At 44.3% G+C, this 20,743-nt stretch overlaps 1 protein-coding gene across 1 annotated transcript in view; it reads right to left on the reverse strand.

The window, feature by feature from the left end:
* The window catches only part of NMUR2 (neuromedin U receptor 2), a 488,465-nt gene extending 469,132 nt beyond the window's left edge, over positions 1 to 19,333 (reverse strand). The window contains exon 1 of the mRNA XM_078650744.1: positions 18,659 to 19,333. Coding sequence (XP_078506870.1) covers positions 18,659 to 19,333 — 675 coding nt within the window. The remainder of the gene's footprint in view (positions 1 to 18,658) is intronic.
* Positions 19,334 to 20,743: the final 1,410 nt, after the last annotated feature.

A 20,743-nucleotide genomic window follows, 5' to 3' on the forward strand; every position in this document is an offset into this window, starting at 1 on the left:
AGCTTTCCAGATTGGCTACACTGTGTGATCCTGAGCAAACTACTCAACTCCCATGTCTGCAGAAACTGGGGGTGCAAGGAAAAGCTAGAAGTCGGTATGAAGTGTTACCTAAAGCAAAGACATATGTTACTTTAACAACCTTACCTACCAATATCGGAAGCACTTGGATTTATGTACAATAGATTCAATATTTGTATTGTCATGTACAAAAAGTAGAGGAAGGATTTGTCGTGAGGTTTTTGCTGGTCGCGTTTCTTGAAAGGTCTCTTGAACTAACCTTCAATGTGTGGTGTGAGAATATTTTTCGACATTGTATTGTCCATTGAATATGGTCTACAAAAACATCAGTTCACTGGAATGATTATTAGAAAACCTATACTAAATGGGATGGCATTTATGCCCGTTGATATTTATGCATCCTATACTTCGACATTCAACCTTCAAGACAAAATCTGTGCAGTGCAGCAGGTCTTTACTTCTCCTGCTAGGCTGAGTGGAGACAACTTCAGTAACATATCTCAATGTTACAGTATATGGACAATGTTGTGTTATATTATTGATTGGTAAACGTCACGCCCTGTACTCTAATATGTTATGATTTGCCCTGTGTTTTGTTGCAATATGTCATATTTTTTTGCATGATTTTGTTAATGGTAATTAGAATGGTATTGTATAGTACGGTATGTTATGATATGGTACGGTATGTTTATCTCGATACGATACCCTTTGAAATTGTATATATTATACCATGTTGTTGCATATGACATGGTTTAATAAGACGTATCATGGAATGTGTAGTGTGGTGCATGTATGGTATGGTATGTTTCCTTAGTTATGGTATCAAAGGTATTTCTGAATGCTTATAGGAAGGTATATATATTCACTGAAAAAAACATAGGTTTTACAGACGTTATAGTTAGGAATTAGCATTTAAAATTCTTAGAAATTCACTGAAAAAAACATAGGTTTAAGGCACGTTATAGTTAGTTGGACATTTGACTCCTATAAAACCAGAGAAATTCGCCAGTTATAGTTAGTTGAGCTAACTATAACTCGCGCGCCCGCAATGCACTGCTGATGACGTCACATATTACATCACTCATGACATGGTCAGTGACATCACTGACTGATGACATCACTGATGACATCCCAAATGACATCACTGATGACATCACTGATGACATCATCCAGTGAATGTGTGTTTCTGTAAACTTTAAATATTTTTTATATATATCTATGCCAAGGTGTATTGAAGAATGAGTGGATTTACAACTGCCTGAATGGATTCTTTAGTAGGTGTGTGACTGTATAAGTGAGTAATTGAACGTGGCTTACTGAATGCATGGGTTAGTGACTAAACTGTGTATAAGTCTGTATTAATCTCTCAGTTGGTGTGTAAGCAGCTACATCAGTTGGTGAGTAGCTACATGAGTGTCTATATGGGTTATTGATTTGTTGTCTGAGTATCTCTATGGGTGCCCGAGTGTCGGTGTGGGTGGGTGGGGGTGTGTGACTGTGCATAGATGTCTCAGTGGGTGATTGAATGAATGAATGAATGAATGAAAGTAAACTTATAAACGCGCAACTTTGCCCGAAGGCATCAAGGCGCCTACCAAAGAGAATCAAAAAAGAAAAAAGGCTGAACCAAAAGCTAATGGTATGCTTTACCAAAGAGCCATGTTTTTAAAGCTTTTCTGAAATAAGGCATTGAGGGTAAAATTCTGATCTCCAAGGGAACAATGTTCCACCATTTTGGAGCAAGATTGGAAAAGGCTCTGCCTCCCCATTTAGCTCTACGCACTCGAGGCACAGTAAGGAGCAATTTTGCCGAAGAGCGAAGGTTCCTCGCAGGAAAATACGGCGAGAGCAGATTTTTTATACCTCCGGTCTCTTTCCTGTTTAAGGCACCATACACCAGGCATAACACTTTAAATGAAATTCTGGCGTCAATGGGGAGCCAGTGCAAAGATTTCCTGGCAGCGGTCGCAGACGACCTTTTCGGAAGGTCCAGGACAAACTTCGCCGCAGCATTTTGCACCGATTGAAGACCTCGCAACAGACCTTTATTAGCTCCGGCATATAAAGCATTGCAATAGTCGAGCCGAGATGTTATCAAAGCTACGACAGTTTGTTTCCGAGCTTGCACAGACAGATAGTACTTGATTTTGCGCAAGATTGCAATGATGCCCCAGCAGGTAGAAATAGTCCGCCTTACCTGAGGAGCCATGTCAAGGGAAGGATCAATCATAACCCCCAGATTTCGAGCTGCCCGAGTTGGAGCTGGACAAGTCCCCAGGGATTCGGGCCACCATTCCGCCGACCAGATGTCTTCCTTCTCGCCGAATACGAGGATCTCCGTCTTTTCGCCATTTAGCCGCAGTGAATTGTTAATCATCCAGAGGGCAACTGCCTCCATACAGAGTCTAAACTTGGAGGCAGAGGAGCTGACAGGCTGGGCGAGAGACAGTAAGATCTGCGTATCATCGGCGTACAACACTACCTCCATCCCGAAAGATCTAATAAGCCTGGCAAGGCTAGTTGTATGGATTCAAAAGTGCATCTGTAAAGGGTTAGTGTGTGTATGGGTCTGTTGGTGAAAGAATTAATGTCTCAGTTGTACATGTCAGTGTTGAGTATATAAATGACTATACATGAGAGTAAGCTATTTGAAGAGTGGGTGTATAAATGACTGTCTGCTTGTATCAGTGATTGTATAAGACACTAAGTATGTGTTAGTATCTGCATAAATAAGTGATGTGGTGTGTGTATAAATAACTCAGTTGGTGTATATAACAGTATACATGAGTAAATGAGTATGTAATTCATTCTTTGCATGTCTGACTAGGTGTGTGCGTAACTCTATGGATGAGTGGTAGAGTGTGACTGTATGTATAGGTGTATGAGTACATATTATAGTACTGTATTTATGAGTAACGGTATGTATAAGACACTGCATGTGTGTATAGATCTAGGAAATAGTTGGTGATATGTCGTATCTGGAATTGTTGTATGTATGGTTTCAAAAATAGTAGTCTGTATTTTAGAGTGGGTGTATCAAAGTTTATATTAGAGCATCAGTATGTGCATCAGATTATCATATGGATGATGTCATCAGTGATGTCATTTTATATGTCATCAGTGATGTCACTGAACATGTCATGAGTGATTTAATATGTGATGTCATCAGCAGTGCATTGCAGGCGTGCGAGTTATAGTAAGCTCAACTAACTATAACTGGCGACTTTCTCTGGTTTCATATGAGTCAAATGTCAATCTAACTATAACGTCCCTAAAACCTATGTTTTTTTCAGTGAATTTCTCAGGTTTTTTAAATGCTAATTCCTAACTATAACGCCTGTAAAACCTATGGTCTTTTCAGTGAAATTCAAAGCTTTTTTAAATGTTAATTTCATATTTTAATATTTATTTTTTCAAATTGTTTTTTTATTATTTTGCAACTCTATCATCCTTTTTTAAACTTTAGAAATTATGTAATCTTTTATATCTTCCGCACAAAATATGTATGTCTTTTTTTTTGTTGAGAAAACAACAGTCCCGTATTGGTAGTCTACCAAGCTTGATCAACACATGAATCCTATCCACCACAATTAAGTGATGCGCATTTCGTATCCGATGGGTTTGTGACACTGTATCCAGCGTAACAACATATTCGTATGAGGTCGCGTCAGCTGCTACTGTGGTATGCGACCGGTACGCACTACCAAGCGGTGCGTTACGTCATGTACGTATGGGGTGGCACCCGCTGCGCGTAGCTAATGTGATGAATGCATGCTGCCACGCCCTCTGTTACATCATAGATGTACGGTGTCACTCTGCATACGCCATAACCTCATTTTGTTTTGTCTCAAAACTATATCTAAATAACTTTAAAGTGTATATGAGAGCAAGCGATAATTACAAATATTTTAAATATTTATATATTTCTAACTGTAATAAACTTATATTACAGTAGATATATTTTCTCAAAATCACATCGGGTGCAGTCTCATTGTACACTGGCTGCGCGATTGCCATGTGACCATAAAAAAAGCATTTAATTAGTTCATAACATTTCCCATTGTAACATTTCGAAAACGCCACCCATTTTAGTCAATATTTGTACTGCATTTCATGAGACACACCTCTTCTGCATAGAGAGCTTTGTTCTAAACTTTTTGCAATAAACACATATCATACACTAAACACAACCTGCAGCTATCATCTTCATCAATGTTTATGCTCTGCAAAGTAGCCATCCACCTGTGATAGCCATACACCTAAAAGTTACATTACCAAAATATTCTCCAATACCAGAGGTAACATGTTTGCATACGCTGTCCACAGCACAACGTAATATTGTACGGCCCAGAGACAGTATCATGCATAGATAATGAACACATGGAGACAGATAGATAGTGGAAGTGGGTATGGGTACATGGGCTCGACTCCTTTTTATTACCAGGGTGACATATCCAGTGACATCTGTGCTGGATGCTTGTGGGGTGAGTGTAAACCAGCCCTCAGGGAATGGTTGCTGCTAGCATCAACTACAACAGTAAACATTGGATCACACACAGAGATTCAATATTAACAGAATCAATAATCTGTGCTGCAGTAAGGTAGGGACAATAGATGTGAAATAATACAGAAATAATTCTATCATAAAAGAACCACAACTTGTGGTATACTGACACACAATCAATAGATCTGAAATAATACACAAAAAGATTATATCATAAACGCTCCATCAGTTCTAGTGCACTCACATAGCCACAGCAAAAGCATTCAGAATGTGCACAGCCAGTGATGATGCGTGCTGTAGGTGGACCATACTAGGAGCAATATCTGTTGTCATCAACACTTCATCATCTGCAATAACGACTCAATCTGAATTGTGAACACTGCTGTCTGCAGTGTAGGCCCCAGAGAGCGGTCAGCAAGGACCCACAGCTACATAAGGGGACTTGAGCTGCCCAGTTTATTGTAAGCGAAGCAACAAAAAAGGGTGTGGGGAGCCTGCAATGATACGTATGCATGGTGCAGACAGTACGCACTGGAGCAATGTCTTTTCCTACAATAACGACTCAATCTCAATTGTGAACACTGCTGTCTGCAGTGTAGGCCAGAGAGAGCGGTCAGCAAGGGCCCACAGCCACGTGGCATTGACTTGAGCTCTACAGTTTGCAATACGCGAAGCAAAAAAACGTGTTCAGAGCCTGCAATGATGCATATGAGTGGTGTAGACAGAGCGCACTGGAGCAATGTCTTTCCCTACAGTACTGCATCATCTACAATACCGATTCAATGTCAAATGTGAACACTGAAGTCTGCAGTATAGGCCAGAGAGAGCGTTCAGCAAGGGCCCACAGCCATGTGGCATTGACTTGAGCTGCCCAGTTTGTCATTCGCAAAGCAAAAAAAAGCATGTGCGGATCCTGCAATGATGCGTATGCATGGTGCGAAAAAAGTGCACTGGAGCAATGTATTTTTCTACAAGACTGCGTCATCTACAATACCGACTCAATCTCAAACGTGAACACTGCTGTCTGCAGTATAGACCAGAGAGAGCATCCACAAGGGCCCACAGCCGCTTAGCATTGACTTAAACTCCACAGTTTTCAATGCGTGAAGCCACAAAGACCATGTGCAGAGCCTGCAATGATGTGTATGAGTGGTGCAAACAGAGAGCACTACAGCAATCTCTTCTCTTACAGGACTGCGTCATCTACAATAGCGAATTGACCTGAATTATGAACACTACTGTCTGCATTATTAATTAAAGGCAGTACTCACACACACAACCATGAATACTTTTTTTCACTGCCTCTTCACAAAATACAACAACATAAATTACAGAAAACTCTACAATAAATAAATCAAAACAATTCGAATTGGGATTTCATCTGTCCACAGTCTACACTACTCACTGTTCCTTTGGACTTGCAAGATGAATTTGGTCATTTTACTAAACCTATAACTCATCTAAAAAAAGTTCTTCTAGCAAGAATACGATAGCCTTATAGCCCGCTGTAGCAGGCTATACTAGCTATTAACGGCCCCCACCAGCGTTAACAAGGGAGAGGGACTTTAATAGCCAGTATAGCCCAGCTACGAAGGGATATAAGGCTATTATAACATTCTGCCACTAGAGGGTATAATGTTCCAACATATAAAGCAAAGCCTTAAGGGAGCGCAAGGGGATTGCAATCCCTTAGGCTCCCCGAAGCCTTTGTTCACAGCCAGAGCTGTCAACAAAAAAACATTGCAATGTTGGAGCTCCAGGCTTATACCAGCCATTATAAGCCCGGAGCTACTCCATTGTTTTAAATGAAGTTCCCAAAATTCCAATGTTCTAATAAAACAATATTATGTATATTTCAATAGACGTTGTAATTACTTAACTACTGGATTCTGTAATTAAACAATCACCACTCAATCTAAATTGTGAACCCTGCGAACCGCCGTATAGGCCAGAGGCAGTGGTCATTAACACCTCACAGCCACGTACCGTTGGATTCGAAGGCACGGAGTTGGTTGCACCTGATCAGAGGGGGTAAACAGAAATCATCACAGACTTTACCATATGACATCCTTAATCATACAATCATGACCCCATTTCACTGTTCGGACCTTCTGTACCGCAGTATAATCCAATGACTAGTGTCCACCAAGCCCAATAATCATGTGCAGCAGTTAGCTATGGAAGCACAGAGTGTGATGCACCTCAACAGACGAAGCTCTGAGAAAAGCAAGCAGCAGGTAATATCGGATATCGTCCATTGTGGTATCAAGACACTGTTCCACTGTTGGGACCTAGAGTTGGTTGCACCTGGTTTAAGAGAGTACCTTCATCTCCACTCTCAGATGCAGTTCTAACATCATCCATTGTGGGATCAACACGCCGTTCCACTGTTGGGACCTAGAGTTGGTGGCAGCTGGTCAGAGGAAGTACCTCCATCTCCACTCTCAGATACAGTTCTAATATCGTCCATTGTGGAATCAAGACACCGTTCCACTGTTGGGACCTAGAGTTGCTTGCCCCTCATCGGAGGGGGTACACAGAAATCATCACAAACTTTAACTTCTGACATCCTCAATCAACAAATTAAGACCCCGTTTCACTGTCCGGACCTGCTGCACCACGGTGTATTCCAACAATAGCAGTCAACTAAGCCCAATAATCATGTGCAGCAGTTAACTACGGAAGCACAGAGTCTGATGCAGCTCAACATTGGGAGTTCCGTGAAAACCAAGCTACAAGTAATATCGGACATTGTCCATTGTGGGATCAAGACACCGTTCCACTGTTGGGACCTAGAGTTTCTTGAACCTAGTCGAAGTACCTTCATCTTCACTCTCAGATCCAGTTCTAACATCATCCATTGAGGGATCAAGACACCGTTCCACTGTTGGGACCTAGAGTTGGTTGCGCCTCATCAGAGGGGGTACAAAAAAATCATCACACACTTTAACTTCTGACATCCTCAATCATAGAATTAAGACCTTGTTTTGCTGTTCAGACCTGCTGTACCGCTGTGTAGTCCAGCGACTGCAGTAAACCATGCCCAATAATCATGGGCAACAGTTAACTACAGAAGCACAAAGTCTGACGCACCTCAACAGAGGGAGCTCTGTGAAAAGCAAGAAGCAGGTAATATTAGACATTGTCCATTGTGGGATCAAGACACCGTTCCACTGTTGGGACCTAGAGTTGGTTGCACCTCATCAGAGGGAGTATACAAAAATCATCAAACACTTTAACTTCTGACATCCTCAATCATAGAATTAAGACCTTGTTTTGCTGTTCAGACCTGCTGTACCGCTGTGTAGTCCAGCGACTGCAGTAAACCATGCCCAATAATCATGGGCAACAGTTAACTACAGAAGCACAAAGTCTGACGCACCTCAACAGAGGGAGCTCTGTGAAAAGCAAGAAGCAGGTAATATTAGACATTGTCCATTGTGGGATCAAGACACCGTTCCACTGTTGGGACCTAGAGTTGGTTGCACCTCATCAGAGGGAGTATACAAAAATCATCAAACACTTTAACTTCTGACATCCTCAATCATAGAATTAAGACCTTGTTTCACTGTTCGGACCTGCTGTACTTCTTTGTAGACCAGCGACTGCAGTAAACCATGCTCATTAATCATGGGCAACAGTTAACTATGGAAGCACAAAGTCTGTGGCACCAGTGCTTAATTTGTGCCGGTGCTTTCCGGTGCTTTCCGGTGCTTAGCACCGGCACTTAATTACCAGGGCCGGGTCTAAGCATTTGCTGCGCACGCCCACATTAATATTTTTTAAAATGTACCTTTTTGTACTCGGTGCAGCCACGCAGTGTATTTTACACGTATGTATCCCGCCGAGTGTGAGTCACGGTGGCGTTTAGTGTTGTTGCGACTCACTCCCAGCTCTTAATCACTTAGCCTGCAGCAGCCAGCAGGCAGCCTGCCTAGGAAGTTCGGAATCGGGACATTTTAAGTATTTGGGCGCCTTGGGCGGGAGCGCGCGCAGATTTCTTTCACTTTGCCTCCACCAGTTGCCACGCCCCAGCATAATCACTGCAGGCCAGCACCACAAGGCCGCCCCAAGCGCCGGCGCTGCCGCCAAATTAATTGTAGTAACAATCATACCTACTAAGCAAAGGCACAAGGCAGTTTGCAGTGGAGCCAGCAGTGTGTGTAGACTGTGTCCCCCGGCCCACCACGAGTAACGGTAAGATTAGAAGCAAGTGAAGCACTTTTAAGTTAGGCGGAATCTCAAATCTATTGGTTTTAGCCAGTGCTTGTGTTTTTTTTGTTTCCGTTCCCTTTGGTTTCTCGCCCTCTGGCTGCCCTTTCGCAGCTCCTGACAGTGCGGCTGTTTGGGGGGAGGCACTGCAGCTTGGCGCAAACTGACGGACATCTTGCTGCACAACAACAGACCTGGAGATGAGGGTGTCCCGGGGAGGGCTTGACGCTTGAGCGACTCTTTAGGGGTGAAAACACTTAAAAAGGAGATGTGAACATTGTCACTTACTTGGGTTGGGCCCTTAAAGACAAAATCTGCTGGTAGATTAGCAGTCACTGCTGCCAGGCGCCAGGAAGCCCTGGCTGTCTCCCTGATAAAATGGTAAAAGAGGACTTAACAGAAAGGTTTGAAATGTTACGATTACTCATTGACACACCCCAGACGCATGTCCACCGTGAACAATTAAACGGCTGTGATGTCATGTTAAATTGCGACATCAAGCAATTGAAATGGATGGATGTTTGAGAAATGCAACTTGTCTAGGGTTTCGGACTGACTATGTTGGCTGTAATATCGTACTTTTCTGTGTTGTAAACTGTGAGCAAATATCTCTGAACTGATCTAATGAATTATTTTTACTTAACCATTGTGAAAGCCTAATAAACAGAAACCAGGGTATTTGCGACGTTCCTAGTATTTTCAATATTATTATTGCATCTCCTCATATAATATATTTCCAATTAAAATGCTAACATTTTTGTAATGCAATAGCTATTGAATGTTACCTCTACAAGGTGCGTAATCTTCACTCCTTCTTTAATAACGTTTTATGGTACAGAACGTCAAAACACACACACATCACCCCCCCTCCACCCGTAACGAGGAGAGCGGAGGAGTGCAGCCCCTGACCCCCCTCCCACGTACCTCTGTTGAATTCAGCAAAGTAAAATCACTTGACTTTCCCCCACCGCTAATTTCTCACTCTAAGAGGAGTAAATGTCACCATAGATAGAATATCTATACAAGAGATGGGTGTTGCAGAAGAATGATAACAATGTCATAGGTGAGACGGACAAAGATGGAAATATTGTCACTTTGAACAAGTCAGACTTTATGGGTGAAATCCCAAGGCTGTTACAGGAGGGAAGCTGTTAAGAAAAACTGAACGGTAACACTATGCCATCTATTACCACATCCATTAATGCTAAACTCACTCAGTGGAAGGAATGTGGTTTAACATCAGATTATGAATACTCTTTTCTGAAGGTTCATTGTCGCCGTTATGTTACCTATGTATTTATATATTTCCCAAAATGCACATGATGGGTTCTTCCCCACCTGGTAGGCCCATTATTTAGGGTAATGCATCAGCCATAGAGGACTTGGCACAATATGTAAATATGTATTTGCAGACTTTGGTATGGAATCCCACCGGGCTGCATACATGTATAGCACTTGAGTCTGGTATGGAAGCTCTAGAACAATTTTTGTACTAACAGAGTGATAGTTATTTGGAAATTCTCAGATTTGTTGGAAATGGCTAACATCATACTTCCAAACAATCTTTTTCTGCATGCTGGAATTTGGTATTTACAAAAGCAGGGGATTGTGATGAGTTCCAGGTTATCGCCTTCACCCGCCCACCCCCCCCGTGCATCACGCAGATTCACGATTCATAAATACTGCTGGTAATAAAGGGGCCATCTCAACAGGTAATCAAGGGCAGCCAGGCGCAGGGATCGGTGCACTGTTGGGACCTACAGTTGGTTGCACCTGATCAGAGCAGGTACATAATATTCCTCACACACTTTAACTTCTGACATCCTGAATCACAGAATTAAGACCCTGTTTTGCTGTTCAGACCTGCTGTACCACGCTGTAGTCGAGCGACTACAGCCAACCAAGCCTAATAATCATGTGCAGCAGTTAACTACGGAAGCACAGCGTCTAATGAGCCTCAACTGAGGGAGTTCTGTAAAAAAGAAGCAGAAGGTAATATCGGACATCTTCCATTGTGGGATCAAGACACTGTTCCACTGTTTGGACCTAGAGTCGGTTGTAGCTGTTCGAAGGGAGTACCTTCATCTCCACTCTCAGATGCAGTTCTAACATCATCCACTGTGGGATCAAGACACCGTTCCACTGTTGGGACGTACACTTGGTTGCACCTGATCGGAGGGGGTAAACACAAATCATCACAGACTTTAACTTTTGATATTCTCATTTGTATAATCAAGACCCCGTTTCAATGTTCAGACCTGCTGTACCGCGGTGTAGTCCAGAGACTGCAGTCAACCAAGCCCAATAATCATATGCAACAGTTAACTACAGAAGCACAGAGTCTAATGCACCTCAACGGAGGAAGCTCTGTGAAAAGCAAGCAGCAGGTAATATCGGACATCGTCCATTGTGGGATCAAGACACGGTTCCACTGTTGGGACCTAGAGTTGGTTGCACCTGGTTGAAGGGAGTACCTTCACCTCCACTCTCAGATACAGTTTTAACATTGTCCACTGTGGTACCAAAACACCGTTCCACTGTTGGTACCTGTTGGACTACTGTATTAGTAGTATACAGACCACCCCACGGTCCTGGGCCTCAGGCTGGGCTTTGTGTACCTGTTTCGCGGTAGCCACCGTTAATGTTAGGAGCCTTCCGAGGTCGCAGACCTCGGCCCAGGAGCTTCTGCCGGCACATGGTGGGCCCTCTTTCACATTCGGCTGTGTCGAAAGGTGAACTGTGGAGCATATGTGCGACGCAGGGGCCATAACGATTTCTGGATACCAACACGCTGAAAGCATCATTCACGTAGACACCTTCACTCACTGCGCCAACCTCGTGGCGGTGTAAACTGCGCAGACCTGGCAGACACGTTCGCTAATCCGGAAGAGAACCACACCCAGAAAAACGTGGCTCTTCTTCATACCCCTACGCTACCCTTGCATACGCCGAGCCAGCCCACTTCCCTAAACATTTGGGGAGGGGAGGCAGGTACGGGCTACCATTCCGTAATCTTCCCTACTGACTATACTATCATGGTTGCGTCCACTGTCCACATCACTCAATAGACCATCATTGTATGTTGACATGTACATGTCTGTGCTCTGCATACTAAAGTCTGTCCGGCACATCCCCTCAAGACTTTGCATTGTATACATTTATAATCAAGAATTACTTTGCACATACTTTGCTCCCATCTCTCCCCGCATTCTGCATTGTACGGCAGAGGTGCCATGCCATGTTTGGTTTGTGTACAAGGCTAGCCACTTTTCCCACAGTACGTAGTGTTGTTGTATCTGCTAGGTGTAAATGTTGTTTGTCATGTTGAATATGATTATGTATGGTTGCACGTTCATTCACGAGCAGTGGTTTCTCCCATTTACATATCGCTGTCTTAAAGAGCATACAGAACTTTTTCTCACAGGTGAAAAGGGCGACCACAATGGCAGTCATTCATTACAATTCAAGAATGTCCAACTACACAGCGCTTCTAAGCTTACAGCCCCCAATCTTGTGTCCTTTCTTAAAAGGACCCCAACTCCCACAATCAGCCCAACATCATACAGCTTTCTAACGGCAGTTATCTGCTCCTCAATAACATTCACTCCTACGGAATGTGAGCTGGCATACCGCATGTCCTTAGTGTTTCAAACCGAGTAACTTCCTGTGGCAATGTCTATTCCCACCCACATAAATTAACTTCCAAATTTAAACTTGGCCTTAAATCCCTAGTTTGAAAACAGATTTCAATAAACAAACCAAACTAAAAGCGCTTTTGTTCAGAACAGAAGTCTCCCTCACTTCTGCAAAAGAAATGTATTGACTACAGATACCACAAACTTCAAGTAAAATACACTCCCTTTTAAATACGAACCACCAATTACACTTTGTGAATTGTTACACAATTTTCAACACGTCACACTCAAGGTTTGGCACACTTTTTTAACACGGTCTCCTATGGCCTTCTAACACGCTTTCAAACTGTTCTTCTTTTAATACCACACTTCATTCATTTGATAATCTCTGGAATAACAGGAACAGTGCCCATAATTCTCGCTCTCTGTGCGGCCATCCTGATACTAATTCTGCTTGTAAAAAATGGCTAAGCTCTCTGTGGTAACAACTATGTCTGAAAGAATACTGGAAAAACTTTTCGGCTACCTGCCTCTATCTATTATCGCAGCCATCTACAACATAACATTTATCTACACTTATGCAATATGTGTACAATCATTGTTTGATTGCAAAACTTGCCCATTCGACTGGCGAATGGATCTATGCCTTGCCAACATCCCAACAAGCGCTCCTGATATCAAGCAGGTAATGCAGTATCTTTAAAACCATGAACGTGATTGTTCTGGCAGTGGAGGAATGGGGAATGCAATGCAAAAAGGTATTGTGGTGGAATGGGATTTCTGCGCAGCCACGAAAGATCTCCTGCAACGTACGACCTTTCACAACATCGCAGATTGCCTCCCTATTGAAATTGCCGCTCCAACATTCAAGGAACATTACTGTCCCTTCGAGGAGATGAATTGGATCGCTTCGCTTTTCTCAGACGATGGCAACAATAGCCTATTGGAACATTATGCCTCTCAAGCTGCTGGAGAACTCCTGGACGGCAATCTCCAAGACTTGTAAGATACTCACGTTATTCTTGGATGGATTTTTTCCATCTTTTTTTACTTTTTCCTTTACATTTTTTATAATACACTTCAATCCTACTACTTTGATATAATAACTTTCTAAGTATACTCAGACATTTGAACTCTATCTTCATTATTGCCCCTTATGTCTCCACTCAAACCAGAGATCGGTGATGTATGGCCTATGCAAATACGCTATTTACTTGCTAAATTAGCCTAAACCCGACACCCATTTAGAAACCATGTATTTTCTTTGTGCACACGCCTCTTTGCCTGCCTGTTATTCACGAAGCACTTTCACACAAATGTACTCATACTCAGCCTCTGCTCACAACCTGACGATAAAAATAAAAAAGAGAACTTTGTTTAGGAACTGGTTGGCACAGTGTGGTAATCATATCCTACCTTTATTTTCATTATACAATATAGTCATTCATTTCTAATAGCTATTCTGTATGTCACATAGAACTGTAACATATAATGTGGAATTCACTGATGCAGGAGCTTTGATTTAAATACAGCAGAAGTGGTTGGACTTTCTCTCAGCTCGATGCCTTAGCTCTCTACACAAGAATGTTTTTTTGAAACAGCTGAAGACAATAATGTATGGTTTGACTAGAAAGATACTGAATATGCTTTTCAGAAATGCAAAGTTTGTATTCATCCTCACAGTACCAATGTGGATAGAATTAGTACCAATTCTGGCACGCACCACATTGCATTTACTGTACAACAGATTGCTGACTGTTCTACTGTTGATAATTTTGTGTTACAAAAGAAGCACTGCCTGGGTACCTAAAAAGTTTGATGATTACATTTTGCAATTTCTTTTTTTATTCTTTCTTTTCTTAAAGGATACATGTGGTAATCGTATCCTACCTTTATTTTCCTTATAGAATTTAGAGCCATTCAAGTGTAATAGCTATTGTTTATGTCACATGGAACTGTAACATTTATTTTTGGAATTCGCTGATGCAGGAGCTTGAGTTTGAATAAAGCAGAAGTGGTTCAACTTTGCATCAGCTGGATGCCCTAGCTCTTGCACCAGTGGGTCCAATTATGACACTTAAATAAAGACACTTTCTATATAATTTTCAAACTCCATTCCTTTATTACACACAGCCACTTTCTTAGACACCTCACTTCACCATTTGTCTTCTGTGGTATTGCAACATTCTGCATTATATTCTTCACAATTATTTCTTTATTCCTGCTTGCTAAAACACTTCATTCGAGTCTTCAGACCGGTAGGGGTGAGTAGTTCGCTTCCCACTCCCTGTATAGTATAAACGCATACTAACACTACTTACACTGGTATGCTACAGCGGCCAGTATCCTACAGCGCCCACAGCACTTCACTTTACAGCAATAAACTCATGACTTAAACTCACAGTTTCATCCCTGAGTCTTCAGACCGGTACCAGTGAGTAGTTTGCTTCCCACTCCCGCTATACTCTAAACGCATACTAATACCACCTGCATAGATATGCTACAGCAGCCAGTATGCTACAGCGCCCAGAGCACATTATTTTGCGGCACTCAGCTCACAGTTTAGGTGCACGGTTTCATCCCAGAGTTTACCAGTACCTTACCTCTGCACCATCTCACTCTAGTCAAAACAGCACTTTCACACCGATAAGGGTAAATACTTCGCTTCTGCCAGTATACTACCGAGCACTCAGCTCACAGTTTAGGCACACGCTTTCATCCCTGAGTGTACCGGCACCTCACCTCCGCACCATCTCACAGAGGCCAAAACAGCACTTTCACACCGGTAGGGGTAAATACTTTGCTTCGGCGAGTATGCTACAGCGCCCAGAACACATCAGTTTACAGCACTCAGCTCACGGTTTACACGCACAATTTCATCCCCGAGTGTACCGGCACCTCACCTTAGCACCATCTCACAGTGGGCAAAACAGCACTTTCACACCAGTTGGGGTGAATACTTCCCTTCACACCCCCTCTATAGCACACCCCTAAACACCCCACAGAGGTTAAAGTGCTCCCACCCACCACTTTCCCACTATGTTCGCCCTTCCCCCCCCCCTTACTCGCTTCAACTGATTCACAAAATGGCGGCCAACACTTCCTAGTTGCAACAGATCGCACCGCTCGCAGCCAATCAGCAGCAAGCTCGTACATGTAACGCCTCAGCCAATCAGATGGCAGAATTCCCAAATATCGATAGCTGTAAGGTTCGATATTTCTCAAAAACAACTGAACGGATTTACACCAAATGAACAAAAGTGTACTTTCTAGACCAAGACCCTTCTTCCTACCAAATTTGGGGTAATTCTATTCCCCAGTTCGACCTGTAGCGGTACAAAAGGGGGTGGTGATGGACGGAGCATCTGAACCAATCAAACACTCACACCCAGTCAACAGATCTGGGTTTAATCCATCACCGTTCTTTAGCCCACTCTGCCACCCCAGTTCAGACATGGCCATATGCAAATCAGTCTGACCCTGTGCTTCATGGGAACAGTCCAGCCCGAACTGCCAAGCCATGCCTTCCCTGGACCGGAAACAAGCTTCCGAGGACCGGTTTCTGGCATTTCAGTCGTCTTCAGCCCATCTTGCTTGAATCCAGTGACAAAGTGAACAAGGGACTCACGTCTGAGCATACCCTGCCAACTATGGCGAACAAAGCGGTACAAAAGGGGGTGGTTCAACCTGTAGCCTTGTCTAAAGTTTACTATGGAAATTAACATGGAGAAAACACGTTTTGGGACCCCCCTTTTTTCTCTGCTCCCCCCTTGACGAATCACCCCTAAACTTCTAACATTGGAGCTGATATGAAAAAAGAATTAGGGGGTCATTAGATGCCATCCTATCGGGTATTGGGACCGCCCGCCATAAGGGCGGGGGTCCCGTGGGGGATATTAGGATGCACCTGCCCCTGTGGAGGGCGCATCCTGCATTTTTAGCATTGTGGCGGGCGGTGCTCTCAGCACCGGCCGCCACAATGCTAAAAATGCACAAATGCATTTGCATTAACAAAGCGGCAGGCACCGCGCGTGCCTGCCGCTTTGTTAATGCAAATGCAGGGGGGTACCACTGGTACCCCCGTGTGCAACCCCACCTCTCCTTCACTCTGGGGGCCCGCAGGGGGCCCCCAGAGTGAAGACTGCATGCCTTTCCGTGGCGGCGATGGGCATCTAACTAAGCCCATGGTAATATGGCTGGCCGCCACCATATTAAACCTCGTCTGCCCTGGTCGCAAGGCGACCGGGGCGGAAAAGCGGCGGACGGTCTTTCCGTCCGCCGCGGTCCCCCCTGCCATACTAATATGGCGGGGTCATTTATGTGAGGATTGCAGGAGGATTGCCCCCGCCAGGCCGGCGGTGGCTACCGCCAGCCTGGCGGAGGCAATCCGCCCGCCATCCTAATGGGCCCCTTAGTTTGGAAAATTTCATGAAGATTCATCAAAGGACGTCAAAGTTATAAGCAAAACAAAAAATGCTCTTCCTTTGGAAACTCGGTCCTAACAATAACTACTTACTGGCGACCGCCAGAATAAGGTAGCTCTCTGTGGTACCGATTATATGTCATTCTGTGACATTTGGTAAGATGTATAATATGGGACATGACATTGTATAGAATGTTTAGGTACGTTTAGCTCCCCGTTCAAAATTGTGTTTACTTCGGCGTAATTCCAGCTTGAAATGCGTCCCTCATGTCCACTTTAATTTAAAATGTAAAATTGCACCACATGCTGGATTGGTATTTTGAAGAATTCCAGGGAATTTTTAGCAAATTCGCGTAATTTCCGCATAGGAAATTTGGGCAAATATCGGACAGGTCTAGTTATGTATTGCTATTGTATGTTGTAGATTGTTTCCTAGGATGGCACAGGTAATGACACGTTATTATATTTGATGGTCTAATTGAAAGTATGATCTTTTGTGCTTTATGTGTTTCACCTACTTACTTCTTTGGTAGCGTTAGGACCAGTACATATAATAAGGTGACACAGTCGAAACTGTGTGATTGTGGGACAATTACTTCATCTCCGTAAACCTCATTTCCATGTCTACCAAAATCAGAAGCATTTTCAATTATATAAAATAGAGTGAATATTGGTATTGTCATATACAAAAAAGTAGAAGCTGACTCTGGCATCTTAAAATTGTCGGATCAACTCTTAAGAACTCGATCAAAACACGTGAAAGTTTTGCACACTGAAAACCTCGCACAGACCGCACTTTCGCAAGCACTTCTTAAATGTAAGGATGTATCCTCTTCAGTGGGTTTCCTTTAATTCTGTGATGCTCTGTGTGGCCGTTCTTTGTGATAACTCAGCCCAAGTAGTGACTCTTAAATAATGTTATACTTAAGTACAGGGGTACTTGAAAGTAAGCGATATGTTATAACCCTCTCGCTTACTGATATTAGTGGTTATTAGCTGCAACGAGATAACAAATGATTCATTTCGCTGCTTTTAAATGTAGCTGCTATTGACCATGTACCACCCTCCATGTACCTGAAGTCCCCTCTCTTACTCCAAAGACGCCGTAATACCTACAACTGCAGTTTTTGGATCATGGCCATTTTTAAGGATGACAATGGTAGTGAGAATGCATCAAATATTTATTAAAACGTGTGTGTGTGGGTTTTTTTTAACCAGAAAGATTAAGGTGTCAAATATCGCGATTTAAAATGGCAGGTACTGTCGAGCACTCAGTATATGTGCTACTTAAATTTCCAAGCGAGAGTATCAGCACTTCTCAGCAGGATACAATAGTGTTAATGATAGAGTCCCAGCACTTCTCAGTAACAAACAGGTGCGCTGTGTTAGTGAGCACTTGCACTTTTATTTCACCATTCGAAGCACTGCCACACTCAAACCTCCATTAGCAACACAGAAACTCCTCTCACACACTTTTGGATCTGCCCAGTGCTCAGTAGATGTGACAATGAATGTGAAAAACATCAGATATTCAGCGCCAAGATACCCTTCTGGGTGACGGTGCGCTTTACAAACACACGTTATGTTACCTTGAAACACTGGCTCTCAGATTAGCCGGTTCACCGGTGCACCTGGAGAATAACACAGGCATGGGTGTAGTATTAGCACCAGACTTGATCAAAACCTGCGTGTTCCCCGACAATCCACTCCACTGTTTTACTTTCCACTACCCTCTTTTCACAAATTGGCAGCGCTTGGAAACGAGCGGAACACAATCGTTAACCTGCGATTCAAGCTCCAAGAAGCCCTCCGTTGTGCGGAGTGCGCTTCATGGCAGCCAGTCACGCAGTACGGCCGAGAGCTTACCTTGAGCCCCATGAGGTAGTAGAGGATGCTGATGACCCCCATGGGCAGCACGTAGAACAGGAAGGACATGGCCTGGATGATGAAGTTGTAGACCCACATGGGCTTCACCACAGTGCACGTGGCCGAGCCGGGCACCAGGGTCCCGTTGGGGAAGTAGAGCAGCAGGATGCCGTGGGTGCTGGTGTTGGGCACCGAGAAGAGGACGGAGAAGACCCAGAGGACCACGAGGATGCGCAGGGCCCTCCGGCGCGTGCTCTCCAGCTTGGCCCGGAAGGGGTGCACGATGGCTATGTAGCGCTCTATGCTGACCGTGGTCACACTGAGGATGGAGGCGCAGCAGACGGTCTCGAAGAGCCCCGTCCGGAAGTAGCAGCCCACGGCGCCGAAGAGGAAGGGGTAGTTGCTCCACATCTCGTAGACCTCCAGCGGCATCCCGAAGAGGAGCACCAGCAGGTCGGACACGGCCAGGCTGAAGAGGTAGTAGTTGGTGGGCGTCTTCATGTTGCGGTGCCGAAGGATGACCAGGCAGACCAGGAGGTTGCCCGACACCCCGACCAAGAAGATCATGGCGTAGACCGAGGTGATGGGCAGAAACAGGGGGCTGCGCCTGGGGCCGTTGTAGAAAGCAAGGTAGTCCTCCGTGCCGTTGAAGTGTCTCAGGTGGGGAAGCTCCATGGTCGCACTGCCGGGCTCACTTTCTCACAGGGCACCAATCGCAATCCTCTGCGAGCTCGCTTCTGGGTGAATGACTGACTCCCCGGAGTGATGCAGCGCTGCAACCTGTTTCGCCTCACTGGGCTGCCGGCGCGGATGAGTAGCGAGGCTGAGAGTTTAGAAAAGATGTGTTTCCCATTTTTTTCTGAAGATAGGTGCTGGAGCCGATGCTCACGTGCGGCGTGCACAGAGGCCACGGATTTGGAAATGCGCTGCGCGTGCCTCCTTTCGAGTTTCCAATTCTGAAGAGCGGAGTGGGTTTTGCAATAACGAGAAAGTCGGCGTGCTACCTTTGTATAGTCCCCTGTAAAAGAGGCAAATGCAGATCAAATAGAGGCACTAAAGCCGCAGCTATTTGGGGGTTTGGGGTGAAGATAGGCTGGAGTGGAAAGGGGCATCTCTAAGAGGCGAAGGCGAAACCTTTCATCGACAAGGAGGGGTAGGTACCATGGAGAGCGGGAGCAGCGGATGCTCCGCGGGCTGGTGCGCCAGGAGTCGGCGATAGTCTTTGATATCTCTAAGCACTTGTTTGCAAGAGAGGAGCCCTTTTATTAGGTTCGAAGCTCCTCCCTTCGCCAGGCGAGATTGGCCATTTTTGTGACAAAAAATGCTCATATTGATGACAACAAGCTTTGGCAATAGGTCTGCCTTTAATGTGCAGTGCGGAACGCATAAAAGCATGACGCTCACTGTGAATTCTTACGGGCACTCCTCTCAATACAGTGCTTAATTTGAGCCGGTGGCTGCAGGTGAGGCCGACCGCCGACCGGCACTCAATTTTGGGGACAGGCACTTTTTTTTACTTATCAAACTTTTACCCAGAGCAAGGAGGTGTAAAGCAGAAAAGGAGGGAAAGAGGAGGACGAGAAAGATCAAAAAATTGAGTCAAAGGGAGAAGGCAAAGACACAAAGAACCCACGCGAGTGAAATATACGTGCAGGGAGTGTATGTAGTTGGAAGAAAGAGCGATGAGAGACTTTGCAGCCTTGTTATTGGACAATCCCATCATACATCAGCACCGGCTTCTGACAAAACTTTGTTTACCAGTACTTATTGGGTTACAAATAAAATCCTGCTACTCACCCTGCACTTATACAGAGACACCACTTATTATGCACTCACAAATTATGGACCCTGCATTCATGTGACTCTCACTCACCACACATGCTGCTCTTACCCTGTGGTCACCCGCCACGTACCCTGCATTCCTACATGACAAATCCTGCACCCATCCAATGCTCATCTTGCACTCAGACACCGCTCACCCATCTCTCACAATGCACTTACATACTAAAACAAAACTCACCCTGCCTGCTCTGTGCTCACCCTTCACCAATAGCGGCCACAACAAACAACGGTTGGGAGGGTGGG

This window comes from Lissotriton helveticus, chromosome 7, assembly GCF_964261635.1.
Source record: "Lissotriton helveticus chromosome 7, aLisHel1.1, whole genome shotgun sequence".
Lineage (NCBI taxonomy): Eukaryota > Metazoa > Chordata > Amphibia > Caudata > Salamandridae > Lissotriton > Lissotriton helveticus.